Here is a 19,791-nt window from a genome sequence, read left to right as displayed (position 1 = left end):
TAAACTGGTTTGCAGTGACATTAATTTCTTAATTTATGCTAGGAGTGCAAAATAATTAATCTGTAACGATCGTTATTTTGAATAGAAATCATTATACTCACACAACATTTATTCTCGTCTTCTCCGGTTTATTTGTGTTCAAATACATAAAAAATACAGCATCCGCCAGGCCTATTAGTCCAATGGTGCGCATATTTAGAGAAATAATGATTAGTTATCATGTTAGTAAAATATTTTGTCATACAGAAAAACATTTTTATTCATTTTTCACTGAATTATGCGATCTGAAGAGCTCAAACAGCGAACGCAGCCAGATGTGTCTCCTCTTCCTGATTTGCGTCAGACACGTCAATCATCTCACTTCACGTGGTTCATCATGCGTGATAACTAAGCTAAAGTGACATTTCTTCACTGAAACAAGAAGCTAATAAATGCACAATTTAAGTATTTGTACGATTATGTGTTTTGTGTGTGATTTTCATGCGATTTGGGGTTTTCATATAAATAATGAATGTCAAAATTGCGAGTGCATCGAGCGCATCGCGGGGGCCGGATTGAAGCAATATGCGGGCCGGATCCGGCCCCCGGGCCGTATATTGCCCATGTATGCTATAGAAGATGTTTCCGGTTTATATTGACTTATCGTAGAAAATCACTCATATTGACTGTACATGTCCAGTGTAAATGATGAATGAAGAGATGAGAGTGTTTTTATGACATGGTCATTAAGAAGTAAATAACATGCTGTCTGCTGCTCCGCTGTCTGTCTTTCTCCAGGGCTGTACACCCACAGACTTGTACTGGATTTCCCCTTGGACACACACATACACACACATACTGGTTTCCATATTTGATGGGGACCAACTTTTTAATCATCACATGTGGGGACCACCCTTTCTAAAGGGTTTTGAGGTTTGAAAAAAATTAGGGACACTAACCATAGCTCTCTTAGCCTATACACGACTTCAGACAACTGAATTAATGAAGTAATGTCTTGACCATGCTTAATGGGGACTTCTGAAATATCGGGTGAACATGACTTACAGGGACCAAATTAGCATATTTTATGCATATCATTTGCATAATACACACACATTCCCATGATTTGAGGGGACCTTGCGCACACACTAATACACACATTCCCATGATTTGAGGGGACCTTGCGCCCACACTCATACGCACATTCCCATGATTTGAGGGGACCTTGCGCCCACACTCATACGCACATTCCCATGATTTGAGGGGACCTTGCGCCCACACACATACGCACATTCCCATGATTTGAGGGGACCTTGCGCCCACACTAATACACACATTCCCATGATTTGAGGGGACCTTGCGCCCACACTCATACGCACATTCCCATGATTTGAGGGGACCCTGCGCCCACACTCATACGCACATTCCCATGATTTGAGGGGACCCTGCGCCCACACTCATACGCACATTCCCATGATTTGAGGGACCTTGCGCCCACACACATACGCACATTCCCATGATTTGAGGGGACCTTGCGCCCACACTAATACACACATTCCCATGATTTGAGGGGACCTTGCGCCCACACTCATACGCACATTCCCATGATTTGAGGGGACCTTGCGCACACACTAATACGCACATTCCCATGATTTTGAGGGGACCTTGCGCCCACACTAATACACACATTCCCATGATTTGAGGGGACCTTGCGCCCACACACATACGCACATTCCCATGATTTGAGGGGACCTTGCGCCCACACTAATACGCACATTCCCATGATTTGAGGGGACCTTGCGCACACACTAATACGCACATTCCCATGATTTGAGGGGACCTTGCGCCCACACTCATACGCACATTCCCATGATTTGAGGGGACCTTGCGCCCACACACATACGCACATTCCCATGATTTGAGGGGACCTTGCGCCCACACACATACACACATTCCCATGATTTGAGGGGACCTTGCGCCCACACTCATACGCACATTCCCATGATTTGAGGGGACCTTGCGCACACACTAATACACACATTCCCATGATTTGAGGGGACCTTGCGCCCACACTCATACGCACATTCCCATGATTTGAGGGGACCTTGCGCACACACTAATACGCACATTCCCATGATTTGAGGGGACCTTGCGCCCACACTCATACCCACATTCCCATGATTTGAGGGGACCTTGCGCACACACTAATACACACATTCCCATGATTTGAGGGGACCTTGCGCACACACTCATACGCACATTCCCATGATTTGAGGGGACCCTGCGCCCACACTCATACCCACATTCCCATGATTTGAGGGGACCCTGCGCCCACACACATACGCACATTCCCATGATTTGAGGGGACCCTGCGCCCACACTCATACGCACATTCCCATGATTTGAGGGGACCCTGCGCCCACACTCATACGCACATTCCCATGATTTGAGGGGACCCTGCGCCCACACACATACGCACATTCCCATGATTTGAGGGGACCCTGCGCCCACACACATACGCACATTCCCATGATTTGAGGGGACCCTGCGCCCACACTCATACGCACATTCCCATGATTTGAGGGGACCCTGCGCCCACACACATACGCACATTCCCATGATTTGAGGGGACCCTGCGCCCACACTCATACGCACATTCCCATGATTTGAGGGGACCCTGCGCCCACACTCATACGCACATTCCCATGATTTGAGGGGACCCTGCGCCCACACACATACGCACATTCCCATGATTTGAGGGGACCCTGCGCCCACACTCATACCCACATTCCCATGATTTGAGGGGACCCTGCGCCCACACACATACGCACATTCCCATGATTTGAGGGGACCCTGCGCCCACACTCATACGCACATTCCCATGATTTGAGGGGACCCTGCGCCCACACTCATACGCACATTCCCATGATTTGAGGGGACCCTGCGCCCACACACATACGCACATTCCCATGATTTGAGGGGACCCTGCGCCCACACACATACGCACATTCCCATGATTTGAGGGGACCCTGCGCCCACACTCATACCCACATTCCCATGATTTGAGGGGACCCTGCGCCCACACACATACGCACATTCCCATGATTTGAGGGGACCCTGCGCCCACACTCATACGCACATTCCCATGATTTGAGGGGACCCTGCGCCCACACTCATACGCACATTCCCATGATTTGAGGGGACCCTGCGCCCACACACATACGCACATTCCCATGATTTGAGGGGACCCTGCGCCCACACACATACGCACATTCCCATGATTTGAGGGGACCCTGCGCCCACACACATACGCACATTCCCATGATTTGAGGGGACCCTGCGCCCACACACATACGCACATTCCCATGAATTGAGGGGACCCTGCGCCCACACTCATACCCACATTCCCATGATTTGAGGGGACCCTGCGCCCACACACATACGCACATTCCCATGATTTGAGGGGACCCTGCGCCCACACTCATACCCACATTCCCATGATTTGAGGGGACCCTGCGCCCACACACATACGCACATTCCCATGATTTGAGGGGACCCTGCGCCCACACACATACGCACATTCCCATGATTTGAGGGGACCCTGCGCCCACACACATACGCACATTCCCATGATTTGAGGGGACCCTGCGCCCACACACATACGCACATTCCCATGAATTGAGGGGACCCTGCGCCCACACTCATACCCACATTCCCATGATTTGAGGGGACCCTGCGCCCACACACATACGCACATTCCCATGATTTGAGGGGACCCTGCGCCCACACTCATACCCACATTCCCATGATTTGAGGGGACCCTGCGCCCACACACATACGCACATTCCCATGATTTGAGGGGACCCTGCGCCCACACACATACGCACATTCCCATGATTTGAGGGGACCCTGCGCCCACACTCATACGCACATTCCCATGATTTGAGGGGACCCTGCGCCCACACTCATACGCACATTCCCATGATTTGAGGGGACCCTGCGCCCACACTCATACCCACATTCCCATGATTTGAGGGGACCCTGCGCCCACACACATACGCACATTCCCATGATTTGAGGGGACCCTGCGCCCACACACATACGCACATTCCCATGAATTGAGGGGACCCTGCGCCCACACTCATACCCACATTCCCATGATTTGAGGGGACCCTGCGCCCACACACATACGCACATTCCCATGATTTGAGGGGACCCTGCGCCCACACTCATACCCACATTCCCATGATTTGAGGGGACCCTGCGCCCACACACATACGCACATTCCCATGATTTGAGGGGACCCTGCGCCCACACACATACGCACATTCCCATGATTTGAGGGGACCCTGCGCCCACACACATACGCACATTCCCATGATTTGAGGGGACCTTGCAACAACAAATATTACAAATGACAAATAAAAGGCATTTTACTGCATTTGATATTTTGCTCTTAAAATGGGTTTAATCCACAAAGTAAAATTTAAATGTTTATTAGTAGTACAAAAGTAAAAATTTTGAAATTTCACTTTATTTTATGTGGATCTATACTGTAGTGAGTCCTGCAAACGGTTCTAGTGATGCAAAGCTTCATTCTCGCACAAAAGCCCAGTTTCACAGACAGATTACCAGGAATAGGCCTTACTTAAATTAGGGTATAGACAGAGGTGGGTAGAGTACCCAAAAACTGTACTCAAGTAAAAGTCAAAGTACTAGTCTTGAATAGTTACTTGAGTAAGAGTATCGGATAAAAAATCTACTCAAGTGGTTAGTTACTAGTTACTTTGGGTCATATATACTGAGCCTATTTTTATTAAGATATATAGATAAAATGTAATGTATGTGTGTGTGTATAAATGTTTATATTTCATCAGCCTTTACTCCAATTTATGTAATTTATTATAAAACCCTGTCTGTTTACTTAAGTAACAGATATACGTGTCATGGCATAACATATTTTTAATACGCCTGACTTTATATTAAATGTGAATTTAACATTAAAAGTTAATGTGATATAAATATTGCTACTAATCTTTCATTGTTCAGAAAGAGAGCAAATAACATTTACATTATTAAAGATCATTTTCACTGACAGTCTAGATTTCAATCAGAAACTCCCATTAAAATCACTGAAACTGATCACACTGTGAAATCAATATCTTAATTATAGATTCGTACACACATCTGCACTTTGTTGTTTCTGACGAGAGAATTCACCAGAAAGTGGTATTCAGTAAGTGAGCGAGTGAAGGAAGCACCGGCATTTCAGCGATGACTCATCGGAACACCTCTGATTGGCCATTGCATTCAAACGAACCGTGTGTGATTGGTTATAATGCGCAACGCTGTAAAACGCATCTATCTCTGGCTCAGCGCCAGCAAGCGATCACAGATCTGAATTTAACAGCTGATGATATGACTTGCTGAACGTACTCGCACCGGTGTGATTGAATTAAAATTAATACAATCTTAATCGGCTATTTTTTGTCTTTTGGAAGCTGCATTCAACTTGACTCCCCTCTGTTATAAGCCACACACGTACAACAAACTACTGTCATAGTGGTATCGTGTACTGTAATCGAATGTAGCCCAAGTTATTACCTGTTAAACAGTAGACAGCACACGCGGTGTTCATCTAATAAGGATCTCCACCGCAAGCAAATAATAGCCTTTGCAGATTTGCTTTCAATTCAGTGCAGTTCCATAGTCCCGTTTTCAACGCTGTTGATGCTAAACGTTACAACTCTGAGTGAACCGCTTCAGACGCTCAGTGCGTGAGGCAGGGAACTGAACGACTCATTCAAACTGATTCATGAACCAATTCACTCGTTTGCCAACTGGTTTGATCAAGCCTTTGAACAGAATTGACTCAAAAGAATGAATCATTCGCGAATGGCCATCGCTCATTTCCCAGAGAAAAGTAGATGGCGCGTTTGGAATAAACTGAAGCATTGATAACATTTATTGCATTAAGATAAAGTAACGAGAGGAGCGTAACCCACAGTAACGAAGTAAAAGCACAGATTTTTCCCAAAAAAATTTACTCAAGCAAGAGTATAAAGTCTTTAAATATACTCCGAAAAGTATTAGTTACCCCCAAAAATTACTCAAGTAAATGTAACGAAGTAAATGTAACTCGTTACTACTATAGAAACAGCTTCTATTAAAATGCCTTAGAAAAAAACATTACTGGTTTGCATTTTGAGACAAAACAATGGCACTGACATGTTTTACAAATCCTTCAGTGCAAGTTATCTTCAGTTAGGACGACTCTAAGTTGCATTTTGCACATGTGAATACAAAGGATTTAACATAGTGAATGATTGCCTGTATATGTTCCAACTCATATCATACCCACAAGTCAAACATTTAAACCTTTCCACTTCGAACTATTCTTTCTTTATATTATTTTAAAGTAGTGTTTAGCCCCAGCCAACCACCCCACATCAGCTACTACTCACTGGATACTTATCAATACAATAAACCTACTACTACTTGAACTTCAAGACAATAATTCAGATTAAAATGACTGAATTCAACTTTTATTTAGTTAAATTTCACATAACTCTAAATCAAACCTCAAAACAAAACCTCAAAAGTCCTGTTATACTAAATGTAAAAAAGAAAATATATAAACTCTCACCATGCTTCCTTTCACAAACATGGATTTCAACTTTTGTTAGACCAATGCTTTCAGCGTGTGGCCTTGCACTGGTTTAACGGTTTAAGTTATTCTATTTCTTTAAGTGCTGCTGTGGCTTTAACTTTAACAAAACTTGCCATGCCAGATAGTTGCATCTTTACAGTATTATCTGCACTGCAATTTCTTTTTGAAAGCTGTAATGCGATTATAAACATAAAATTTTACTGTCTTCCAATCGCGGTTCCTCAGAGCTTGTGGTTCAGCTTTCAAGCATTTCTCACAGTCACTCTTTGCTGGTACAGTGCCAGATATGATGAATGACTTCAGGTGCCTTTCCACCGCCTGCACCTCTGCCTGCTGCCAGGGAGCTTTCTTCTGGCTACTTTTACCTTAAAGTGATCAGAAAATAAGAAATGATTAAGATTGTATGCTGGAATTCAAATCTGAAGTTCTGAATCCTGAATTCATTCAAGGATTCGATCTCTCTCTAAACCCTCCTTTATCGAAGCTCGACTCTGTTCTGATTGGTCAGATGTCCCAGTCTGTTGTCGGTTCTACCGTTCTTTGAGAGTAGGTCAAATTACACATTCGCACACAGCCAATGAAAACCAGAGGCTGGGCTTTTGTTACAAACCTGTGTAGGTTCATGCAGGAAGCAAGTCTGGAATTACGCAGGACTCGTTTCTTCCTTTTGGGAGACTAATTTAATTTGTCCTGAACTTTGACCTTTTTACATTTGATCTTTTATATTACACACTACATAAAAAGGTCATACCTGAGTAAGCATAAAAGGGGTACTTTAACTAGAATTAGGTCAGAAATTTGTGACTAAATACATAAGATATAACCCGGTGTCTGTAGTCATTTTTTGAATTGTCGAGAGAGAGAGAGAGAGAGAGAGATTGATATTCTTGCCAGATACGGTGCATTTATGAATTTCAGAAGGATCTATGACCCTCTCTAGAGACAATATGCAATGCATTTTTTTTTTTTACTTAAGTAGATTTACTTAATTTCCAAATGTGTTAAATTTACTTGAAAAACGATTGTGCAAAAACTTGCCAAATAAAAAATTAAGTAAATTTACCTCTTGTTTTTTTTCAGTGTAGGGTAACTGGTGGCTTTTAAATGACAGAGGCATGAATTTAGAATTTCTCAGGGATAAAATGACAAACAGATATAAGCTTAGTGATTAAACTGAGCATTCTTTTTTACCATGTGGCTGGTACTGCAACGTTTAGCCAATTCTAGTTGAATTTAATCCAACAGAAAACAACAGACGTACCAAAGAGAAATGTGTAAAGAGTTCACCTTTGCAAGTTGGTCTCATAGCACTGGCTCCTGAAGACATCGGCACTTCTGATGATGGTTTGCCTCTCTTGTGTGACATATTCCTCTCGGTAGCAGGAAGTGCCACCTCGGCTGAAGCTTTGATGGAAAATAATCAAAGTTCAACATTTTCAGAAAGAGAAGTAATAAATATATAAAAAATTAATAGTAGTAAATGTGCTATAAATGCAATGCACAAGTGATGGGTGCTACTGTCCAACTCATGATTTTAATCATGATTATACAGTAGATACCGTAAGTGAAATTAACGCTAAAGTGTGCAGTTGTTTTAATCATTGCAAGTATAGCTGAACTACAATCTATATCATGTCTTTTCAAGAAACATTTTAGAAAAAATAAGCTCAAACTCTTTAAACAGAGTACTTCGTTTTATTTTAGTCAAAAAGGAATCATATCACAATTCGTTTTGTGCCTCGACCCACCCAACAGAAGAGAGTGGATCAGCTAGCTTTACATAATAAATGTAACTTTCTCTTATGAACCCTTAATTTTATAGTATTAAGTTCCTCAAAAACAAAAAGTTTACAATAAAACATGTTGATAATAAAATAGATAAATTTATATTCATACTTAATCATATGTAATAAAATGATAATGTTGAAGAATAGCTTGGAGGCATTTGACAGTAGTTTTGACAAAAAAATAAATACTTTTTTAGTGTACTGAATCATCTTCTGCGCTGGAACAATGTGTTTGCCCATCAGGTCTTCACAAGTCACTTGACTGATAACAATCAATAACTACAAAATGTAATGGTGTATTTTGACAGTAATACAAACCGTCAACAGTAGATGAACAGTGTCCCTCTTGTATGCTCCTGTCTTCCTCATCACAGTCATTAACTTGTTCTTCCTCATCACAGTCAACTACTTTTTCTGTGGAAGTACAAAATACAGCTTTACAGTGGTATATAATGGTTTGCAAACTTGGTATAGGAATAGATGGTTAAAAAAAAATCTATTAAATTAACAAACCATCAGGATCTATCCCAATTTCATCCAAGTTCTTGCCATGGAACTCAGCTAATCTTCCTTGCTCAAGAGCCATTAAAACTTTGCTGATCTTGGCTAGTTGCAGGGTCTTCTCAGGGAGTCGATAGAACTCACGATGGATTCTGATGTCGTGCCCGAGAAAGTTTGCCAGCTGGTCCATCTCGGTGTCGGTCATGTTCAGCACTGTTGAAAGGGTCGCGGCATGCTTACGCAGCCTGGTAGATGTCAGTGCCTTGGGACACTTTGCACCACAAGCCTTTGCAAAGCCACGGAGGCAGTCTGACCCTCGGAAATGTGTCATGGCTTCTGGTCTAGCAAACATATAGGCATTGTCTTTTAAAACCCCACACGCCTCTCTCTGCTTAACAAGGAGTTCTAAGGAACACAGCATTTTTGGAGTCAGAAGGACTGGAACTGGCCGACCACGCTTTCCCCTGGTGATAACCCTTGTGAAGTGTCTGCAGAGTTTCTTCTCCACTTCGGAGAGAGCCCAGTCCACATCCTCATGTGGATCAGAAGTGTCTCTTGATAAAAACACAGACAAAGGCATGCTCACCACCTCTCCTTCTCTCCACCGATTAAAGAGAATCATCTGAGCTAGACACACCTTGGCCAGCTCCATCCAGGCTTTAGTAGATGGACTTTCAGAGAGCAGGTTGAACCACTCATCTTGCACTTGACTGAGAAAAGTATGCAGTTTTTGTACGTCTTCAGTAAAGGGCATGAGCGTGGGCACATTCCACTTTGCTTCCCTGATATTCCTCAATGCTGTAGCAGAAATCATCTCGTTCCACTTATTCGCATGGACTTCTTGAAACTCACTGGCATTCTTCACAAGCTGTTTGTCATTGGAGATTAAGCCCTGAGCTTTCAAGAGTTTGCATACTTTAACCAGGGAATTCCCAAGCTTGTTAGCAAGAGATGGAATCAAGAATTTGTCGGTTTCACTGTCATACCCACATGTATACTTAACAGCTTTGACGGTCTCCATGTACTTCTTTGGATTTACACAATCTTCCAGTGTTTTTAAGGAGGTGACTTTCCTGGCATTGTGAATCAATCTTCCCAGTTCTCGCATCTTCTCCCGCACACATTGTTTATTCTTATCTGATAGCCCACCTTTGTTCAACAAGTGCTGCCCAATATCAGTAATTACTCTGTCATTTTTTATTATATCTGTGATTGGGTCAGGATTCATGGCACTGATTACTCCCCACAGTTGTTTGGTCATGTTTGAAGGCACAGGCCCTGTGTAGGTACACATGGACTGAACACGGTTTTTTCCTGGTTTGGGAGGGTCTGATTGTGGTTGAAGTCTACAAGTACGCATGTGTCTCCACAGGACCTTTCTTGTAAAAAGTCCTTGACAGTATGCACAATGCATGAAATCTTCTCCCTGCACTTCTTTACGTGGTCGTTTAAATGGCACTAGTTCCCCCTTTCCTGACTCCATAACAGCTGCATTGTGAGCATAGTTTCCTCTGTTGCGAATATAATCAAGCTGGTTTTTCCTCTCCTTTGAACCCTTTGGAAAGCTTAGAGCTCTAGCCACATCAGACTTATTTTCATGTGAACTTTCTAGATGCCTTGCCATCTTAGCATAGGGTTTACTGCAGTACAAGCAGTAATGTCTCTTGTTGTACACTCTAGCACCATCTCTTTTTTGGTATGCACTAACAACTATTCCGTCTGTTGTGTTCTGACTTGAACTGGGTTCTTCTCCTGTTCCAGATGCTTCAGACGCAACATTGTGCATTTTGTCTGACGTTGTGGTGTCACAATCAGGGCAACTCACTGAGCCAGACTGATCAATATCCAGTTCATCAAGAAGCCGACGTTTTGCCTGGTTTAGTGTAAGGCTAACATCACTGTCACTTTCAGAAGTGGTATCTGGAACATAATCATCGGAACTCTCTGGTGTAGAATCAAAGAGCTCATCAGAATCTTCAAGATTTGTATCTTTCATCTAAAAATAAAATAAAGAAAGAAATGGGTAGAACTGCTGCAATTAATTGATCATTTGATTTTGACAATAGTAGCCAATTTAATGTGTCTCTGTTAATCTGTTGAGGTTTTTTTTTTTTCTCAATTTTGCAAGTGTTATAATAAAGTTCTCAGTGCAAAAGTTATGAACAGTTGTTCTGACAAAAAAAAAACTGATCATTTTGGTCTTAAAGTAAAATAAAATTGAATAATTCTCTGATACTTTGCAGTCAATATCACATGAGAATATATTAATATTACATAAATTACTGATGAGGAGAATGATCTTAGGAATGAAAAAAAAAAAAAAAGACATCACGTCTCTTGTTGTGACTTAAACTTACTATGACACTTTTAGTCCGTCTCAGTTTTGGCACAAAAATCTCATTTTCACTGTGGTTCTGGGTTGCAATCTGTAAACAAAGTATAAACAATATTTGACATTTCTATTGCATTTGAAATATGAAAATAAAAAAGTTGACCAGATCAAGAGTGAAAAATATCCCTGTCCAACATCCTCTGTCTGCGCTCACACACACACATCTTGAATAAAACGGGCCTCATGGGGACCTTTCACACACAACGTTTATTGTTCCTCATGGGGACCAGATTCATCTAATCTCACACAACATCTCAACTCCCAACACTGAGCGACCAAAAGTGTGTTGTGGGCACGTCGTGAGTGGAAATTTTAAAAGCACCAATTAACCAAGAAAAAGATACTTGTGAAGGACAAAACTGGCCCCAAATATTCCACTACCTCTAACCTACTGGACACATGTTGATAAACTGTTGAGGAAACTAGTTTAAAAAACACCGACCCTCAAGTCATAATGGTTACAAATTATTTTCATATTTCTAATAGATTCAAATTCTAATTTCTTCAACAACCAAAAATTAGTTATTTCTGCAACTTACTTGGGTTCTCCATGGGCAGTCATCTCCCCCATAATCATATGTGATTTCTTCTCCTTCTTTAATGTCTTTCAGCGCAAATAAACACAGGTGTGCCTTTACATTCACATCGATTTTCTTCATCTTACAATTTGGATGTTGGTGGTCATCGTTAACTAACCACCCAAACGATCCATCTTCCCTAGATGCATCAATGCTTAAATTTGAGAGAAAAAAAAGGGAAAAGGATAAATACAAGTGTTATAATGCATCAACACAAATCAGTGTGTTAGGCTGCATTTACACTGCATGGTTCAATTGACCCAATTCCAGTTTTCTTCATCCCATGTGGCACAGATCAGATAAGAGTCACCAGCGTTTAAGAAGGAAAATTAAGAGCATGGATTCAGATATTATCAGATCAGTTTCAGGCCTAATTCAGGACTAATTACCCCTTAGCCAACTGTTAACTGGTCAAACTAGTTTCATAAGACAATGAATGTACTATTGAAATTGAAACTGTAACTGTTTTTTTTCTAGATTGTCACCAAATGCCGTTTAAAATGCACACACTGGATGGTGGAAGTGGAAGTGTCACTCTTAAAAAAAAAAAATCTAAGCACGTTGTCAAAAAAAGGATACATTCACAAAATCAGAATTGGTCATGAAGACCTGTAGTGTAAATGTGGCCTTATTTTAGCAAAAGGAATATAGCTTTGGTGCAATGTGACTCTCCACTTAAACTCGAACATAAAAACAGCACAGGATGGGTGGTAGAGTTTTCTTCTCCTCTCCAGCTCTGCATAATTGATCAACTCACCCCTGTACTCCACAATAAAATCTCCTTTGCAAAAGGAACCTTTTGCAAATAATCCACGTCCTGCAGATACAGCAAAAACATTTTCACCAAAAAAATTAATTAATAAATCTTGCAGAGATAAAGGGTGATAATTGTGCACACAGAACACATTAATAGTAGCTTATTTAAAATATTCTGCAACCTGGTTCCTAATTAACATAGATTTTCTATTCCATACTCACAAGGTTATGGTTCCATATTTCGTAATTATTAAGTGATAAATCAGTCATACCAGACACCACCTTACCTTTCACCGCATTGATGTAGTTCACCTCTAATTTAGTTTTGTCAGACTTCGTGACAACATGATGCATGGCATCCTTAAGAGGGCTGATTCGTGGTGGAAATATATTATATATATATATATATATATATATATATATATATATATATATATATATATATATATATATATATATATAAAATAAGTATAAAAAAGTATTTTAAAAAATTACACCGATTATGGAGAGATATGCAGAATTAAACTAAGGTGTTTATTAAGCAGATTTGATCTTTATTGTCATGCAGCACTGTATTGTACTTACGTAATGCAACAGTTCATTACAATGTTACATTTATCAATGTGACAAATCAAAACTGAAGGTTACATAAATCTAGGACAATGTTAGCGTTTAGGGCCTCAACTCACTACATTAATTTAGGCCCTAATCTCTCACAAAATGACAATCTGTTCCTATATAATCCCAGGCCTTGAAAACTGCTGATTTGGACTACTCTTATGGACGACCTCTCCATACAAACCCTGGTTTAGTTTAACTACTGTCATTACTACATCGAAGATTAACCTTAATCATTTGTTCATTTAAAGCTAACGTTACATACCTTTTTTATTTTGCTTCCTTTCTCTCACGAGCCCAGTTAATTATATGATTAATATATAATTATAATTATATATTAATAATATGACATAAAAAGAGAGGTTTTTGTTATACTAAAAACTTTTTTTTTTTTGGAGTAACATCTAAACAGTTTTATTTTATTTTTATTTTTTTGTAAAACCATAGTTAATTTTTGTAATGCAATAACCCCTCCAGAACACGATTTTAGCCCGTGACCAAACAAGAAATGTAACATTTCTTTAATATAAAAAAAGTAATAATTCCCCTTCCAGAACTAAAGCAAAACAGACAGAAAGCAACTTAATATGCAAAGAATCGCTACATTAGCAATCAGGCAGGCTGAAGATTTGATAAAGATTTTCAGTCAAAAATGATTCTTAAATTGTATGATTTTGCGATCGCTAATTGAAAAACAGAGAAATATCACAGGCCATACATAGGCCTCAACAGTTAATTAGCACCACTGTTAACTAGCTAGCTAGCGACTTTAGAATTAACCTAATTGGTTTTAAATGTGCTTACCTTTTATTTAACTTTTTGCTCTGCACAACTTCAGAATCTCCTGCAAACAATCTCCTCGAGTCGGTATCTCCTGTAAAGTCTTCTTATCGTCTGTCCGTGTGAAGTGTCCACTTAATACACATATTTTCATATTGCTGCTGATATCGTTCCTAATGAGGACGAGGAAGTGGGCGGAGCCTACCATATATAGATAACGTGTGTGTGAAGAAGCGCGCGCAGTACCGCTGAGAAATGTTTGGGGGCGCAGCTGAGCACTCCCTTCACACTCACACATTCACGGATAAACGTGTGTTATGGGCCATCGCTGAAACTCCGCCCATCACCTTCAAAACAGCTCCTCTAATCATTTATATGGCTTTCCCTTATGGGGACCTGACTTTTGGTCACCACAACGCAAGAGGTCCCCATGACGTGACTGTGTAAACAGACTCATGTCCCCACAACGTGATGAATACCAGAACACACACACACACACGCATAAACACACACACACACACACACAGCCCTATATATTCTATCACCCTACACCAACATCTACCCCTCACAGAAAACTACAGGCATTTTTACAATTAAAAAAAAAAACATTTTTTTTTATACCAGATAACAAATGAGGATGTAAGCTCAATGCAGCAATAACAGTTTTGTTCTGTTTTTTTTCCAACAAAGGTTTCACAACAACCAAAAATGAAAGTACAAAAGGTTACAAATGTACGGTGCCCTTAAGGTGACTTGTTCGGTTTACTTAGTTTTGTCATGACCACGACATAACGAGATCATTTTGTCGAGGTAACGACATCCTTATGAGAGATGGATTCATTCATATTTTATCTTGAATTAAGTAATTATTATATTAACCATATGCTTTGGCTACCGGGCTGTATTACATGTGATCAGCAGCATTCAAATGAAGTTTATCATAAATAAATATTATATAGAGTGCATAACATTTTTTATCCATCCTACAGTCTTGTAAGTCCATTAACTGATAGTCTTTCCCACATAATATGTGTACATTATTATTATTATTAGCCTATCATTGTTTTTTTATTTAGATTATATTCTTTTTTTTTTGTAAGATTTTTTTTCATTTTCGATCTCTTTACTTAACATTCTGAATACTTTTGTAAATAACATCATACTGTAAATGCTCGACATTAACATAGAATGTATAAATAATATAATCATTTCGCTATTCTAAATAAAATATGAATGAATCCATCTCTGATAATCCTGGGTTGCTATGGTCACGCAGGTTTGTTTACTCATTAAACTCATGGCCACGAGAAAAACATGTCGTTCCCTCAACATACATCTTGAGCCCACGACATAATATGACGTACCCACGAGTTATTATGTCGTGGCCATGACAAAACTAAGTAAACTGAACAGGTCACCTTACGGGCACCGTACAAATGACATCAACTCAACTACTAATGATGTCTCTATGTGTTTCTCTGTTTCTGCTGGATCTTCATCCCGTGGTAACTAGGATTTACACAAGCTCCAGTCTGGATCCAGAACACCTGAGAAGAGATGATGCTGACCCTCAGAGGACCTCAGATGATGCTAACCCTGAATCAACAAACAGAACTAACTAATATTGCTACAAGTGTGACTGCATCATATAATAAATTATTAATTATTATTAATAACATTAATAATGTTCATCTTCTGGCTGACTGCGTCTTGTATAATTTTTTTCTAAAAATCCTGTCAAACGTGCACAAACTGACAGTCACCACCATAAGCTACTACTAAATATTGTAGAAACATAATTTTCTGTAAAGTTGCTTTGTAACGATTTGCATTGTAAAAAGCGCTATACAAATAAACTTGAATTGAATTGAATTCTTGTCAAAGTCATTTCACCCTGATACAGTTCTTCTCAAATGGGACCTTGTACAATTGCTTCATGGTGGTTTTGTGCTTTACCAAGACACGTCTGATCGTGGTAATGACTATTCGATTGTTGATGATGAATACTTGTCTATCATTTGTTCCCGTAGCTGTTGGGTGAACAGGCCGTACAGTCCTGTAAATGCTGTAGATACAGTCTGGGGTGGAGAGTTGAAGACTTAAAGTCCTTATGATGGATGCAACTGTGAACCGACTTAGATGTCTCTGCCCAGCTTCCCTCATTGTCAGGCCATGATTTATCACATGATCCACCAATGTTCTTCTAATATCAACTCTTTCTCTCTCTTTTCAAAAACTCTTTCAAATCTTCTTCTTCCTCTTGCTCTCTCTGCCTTCATGCTTGCAAAGTTCTCAAAATGTCTCAGCTGAGTCATATTTGTGGTTGGCTGATTGGTGATCAGTTTTGTAAGGAAGTGTTTTCAGGTGTGTGTCTAAGTGTTTTCAATCACCGATGTGTTTTGTATTTTGATATATGTGTTTTCCCAATGGTACCCATGAGATTTCATTTATGAATGAGTGTCTTATGTATGAAAAAGTGTGTAGTGTTCAGGAGCAAGTCTGTTGCAGAATTGAAGTGAAGGTATGATTACACTGTGTTTAAGGTATAGTAAAAGCTTCAAATTTTGTTTGGTCTAGGCATGTGTCCATAGTGTTCAAGCAATAGACAAAAACTGTAAGTAGGTACACACACACACATTAGCACAACTAATATAGATTACTCCAGCCATATTTACATTATTATTATAGTACCATGCACATTATTTCTTAAAGCAACGTCAAACTGTTGTTTTGAAGTAAACATTTTCATTTATCATAAACTACAAGCATCTTTGGCTGTTGATTGGTAAAGAAGGAAACTCAGTGGATCCGTGACTGTCCAACGTTCAGAGGTCTGATAAACAACACAAGATCACTGTTTGAAATGAAATAAACAGAGTGATGCCATAATGACCTTTGATGAAACCATCTCATCATAATGGTGTTAAAATACTGCATATTGAAAACATAAACACCCTGATCTCAAAGCATTACCATCCCTGCCTTCACTTCACATCCTTTGTAATTGACCTGATGTAATATCTGTCAGGTCTGGGGGGAAAAGATCTATTAGACATTAATTCGAATCCATTTATCATGTTATTTATTGTTTGTGTTTTCATTTTGGGAAAACATGGAGGAGACCAAGTCAAGCGCAACTTTTTCTTTTCTGTGTTTTCTCCTTCTTCCGTTCTTCCAGCTGACGAAGGCTGACACAAATTCTCCCCAGTATGCACAAAGTCAGCAGGATGGCCACAGTTATAACACACACATTCATGTTTTACAGTGCTATAGTTATAAAGCCTGATCAACTTTGACCTACATAGATGACAGCAATATTGGCGACCAAGCGTTTCGAGTCAGTGTGGCTCAGCATGGAGTGAGTTTGGCCCATAACTCCTTACAGCACTGCTTCAGTACCATCACGATGGAGGGCTTCACGTTTGAGCTGCTCTTTCTGGAGGTTAATGGTCAGGACTTGGCTGTTATATGTTTTGTGTGTGTTTTCACAGGCTGGCATCTTGACATTCTCTTGTAGGATGCAGATGTAGGATCATTGATCATAATGCACTCCTTACCTTTTACTGTTCTGTAATACAGCCATATCTAACCTACTGTGTAGAGGCATGGGGCAATAATAATAAAAAAAAAATTCTACAGAAAAGAGCTGTACAAATTATACACAAGGCCGTCTATTTTGAGCACACTCTCTTTCTTAAATCAAAGTTATTAAAGATGCAGGATCTTGTAAAATTATATAATGTTATAAAACGCAGTTCATGTTTAAAGCATATCTCTATTAATTACCTGTGAACATTCAAAACAGCAGAGGATCTGGGAACTTTGTGATCCCAATGGTGGGTTCCACCAGGAGGAGTTTTTCTGTATGTGGGGTTACTTTTTGGAATAATTTGGAGCTTGAATTAAAACAACGTCAAAGCATTCACCTTTACAAACAAAAGGTTTAGTGCTATTACAATTTTTTTTTTTTTTTTGGAGATAATTGAAGAAGGAAACAGCTATTTGTTCGTATAAATTCTTTGACAAACTGGGGTAGGGTTCAATAAATTCTCCCCACTCCATTTCAAGCATAAGTGTAAGTTATTATTATTATTATTATTATTATTATTATTATTATTATTATTATTATTATTATTATTATTATTGTGTATTCTTCTGTTGTCACACTATTTACTTGAAATAAATAAATAAAAATATATTTTTTGTCATTATTGTGAGTAAAGTACAGAAATAAAAACAGACCCTTTCATTTCGAATGATGTATTACTCGTTTCTGTATAATAAAATGAAAGAGCAGTTATTCGATTTACTGTTGCTGCTACGTAGAAAAAAAAGAAAAACGCCAAAACGCGCCAGTGTTCATCGACCCCATAGTATATTCAAGACCTATAATTAAAATACCCATAACAAATGAGCTACCTTTACCAGACACACTTCTATCTACAAATCCTTTGACAGAAAATATACATTTTACCACTAAGTTAACCCATTTTAATTTTGAGTGTCATTTGTAAAATCAGTGCTTAGACTACTGCATGATTTTCAACTGAAAAGTGACTGATGATTTGTGAAATGATTTGTATGATGACAGCTAGCTGCAATTTCATTCAGAAAAATATAACCTATTTTTCTGGAGGATTTAAACTTTTTTCTTAGAACGTTTAACCTAACATGCCATCTAGTGGACAAATATTTCAATTAGTTTGTCCCATTTTGTCTTGCAAAATAAAGCTATTATCTAGTAAAACACCCCAATTGGTCACTGAGTGTAAACAAAGTTTTAGATGGAATGTAACATTAAATTAAAAATAAAATAAGGAATGCCATGCATTTTATGATGGATACACTGGGGAAGTCTGTTTAGATTTGGCATTATGAAACTAGAATCTACTCTTGCTTCTGTTAGTTAAAAAATACATTAGGCCTATATGGTGTAATGTTTTCCCTTTACACACAAATAGTGGTAAAAAGAATAGTGTGCAGAGTTGTATTTTTTTTTTTTTTATCATTATTCTGTTTTGTTTTTTTACAACAGTATAATGATCTAGAATTGCATTTTCTCTTAAATATATAAAAAAAATAACCATCTCTGGTTTTTTTTTTTTTTGGTACAAAACATCCAAGAAATGTATTGTTTCAAGACACAACATCGAGTCAGTCTGATGTGATGGAAGATGAATTTGCAAGCTCCTCTACCCCTGTAGCTAAACAACCCATCTTGAAAAAAGCAAGGATAGAGTCAGGGCTTAGCGTGTCACAGCAACATGTGAACCAACCGGTGTTCAGCTTTCTGGTTGATGATGTACATTGCTTTTCATCCTTATAATGATTGAGGGAATCAGTGGCGGGAAGAAGCTAATGTGCCAAAAAACTCTGATGCAGCGCATTGACAGAGAGTACTTTAATGAAGGAATCTGTCAACTCCAACTTATTAATGTGGACATGGTCTGCGCAACAGCAGACATTTGGTCAGCACAAAACTGCAGTTCCTTCAGAGTCACATGGCATTGGACTGACAAAGACACACTGGAGAGACGTTCTGCAGCATTGGCATGTACACGTCTCAAAGTCCGACACATCATATTCAATACACCGGAGGAGGCGAAAGAGTTCTACGATCAACGTATCAATGTTTAGGACTTCCTGGATTATTTATTTTATTATTTTCTACGTTCAACGTCTCCCTTTTGTTTATTATTTTTTCTCCTGAGATGGTGGGAAAAGGCTATA

At 39.5% G+C, this 19,791-nt stretch overlaps 2 protein-coding genes across 2 annotated transcripts; both read right to left on the bottom strand.

The window, feature by feature from the left end:
* Positions 1-6,620: 6,620 nt before the first annotated feature.
* Positions 6,621-9,513, bottom strand: LOC113068414 (uncharacterized). The gene is made up of 4 exons (XM_026241194.1): positions 8,950-9,513; positions 8,755-8,850; positions 7,937-8,053; positions 6,621-7,014 (listed from the first exon to the last, which is right to left on the bottom strand). The coding sequence occupies exons 1-4, from the start codon at positions 9,356-9,358 to the stop codon at positions 6,791-6,793; spliced, it is 846 nt and encodes a 281-aa protein (XP_026096979.1). The 5' UTR covers positions 9,359-9,513; the 3' UTR covers positions 6,621-6,790.
* LOC113068210 (uncharacterized) lies at positions 9,367-11,386 on the bottom strand. The gene is made up of 3 exons (XM_026240873.1): positions 11,295-11,386; positions 9,524-10,933; positions 9,367-9,444 (listed from the first exon to the last, which is right to left on the bottom strand). The coding sequence occupies exons 2-3, from the start codon at positions 10,931-10,933 to the stop codon at positions 9,367-9,369; spliced, it is 1,488 nt and encodes a 495-aa protein (XP_026096658.1). The 5' UTR covers positions 11,295-11,386.
* Between the last annotated feature and the right edge of the window lie 8,405 nt (positions 11,387-19,791).

Source organism: Carassius auratus, linkage group LG44F, assembly GCF_003368295.1.
Source record: "Carassius auratus strain Wakin linkage group LG44F, ASM336829v1, whole genome shotgun sequence".
In the NCBI taxonomy this organism is placed as follows: Eukaryota; Metazoa; Chordata; class Actinopteri; order Cypriniformes; family Cyprinidae; genus Carassius; species Carassius auratus.
Note: the sequence above shows the minus strand (reverse complement) of the source record. Positions and strands in the feature narration are given on the sequence as shown.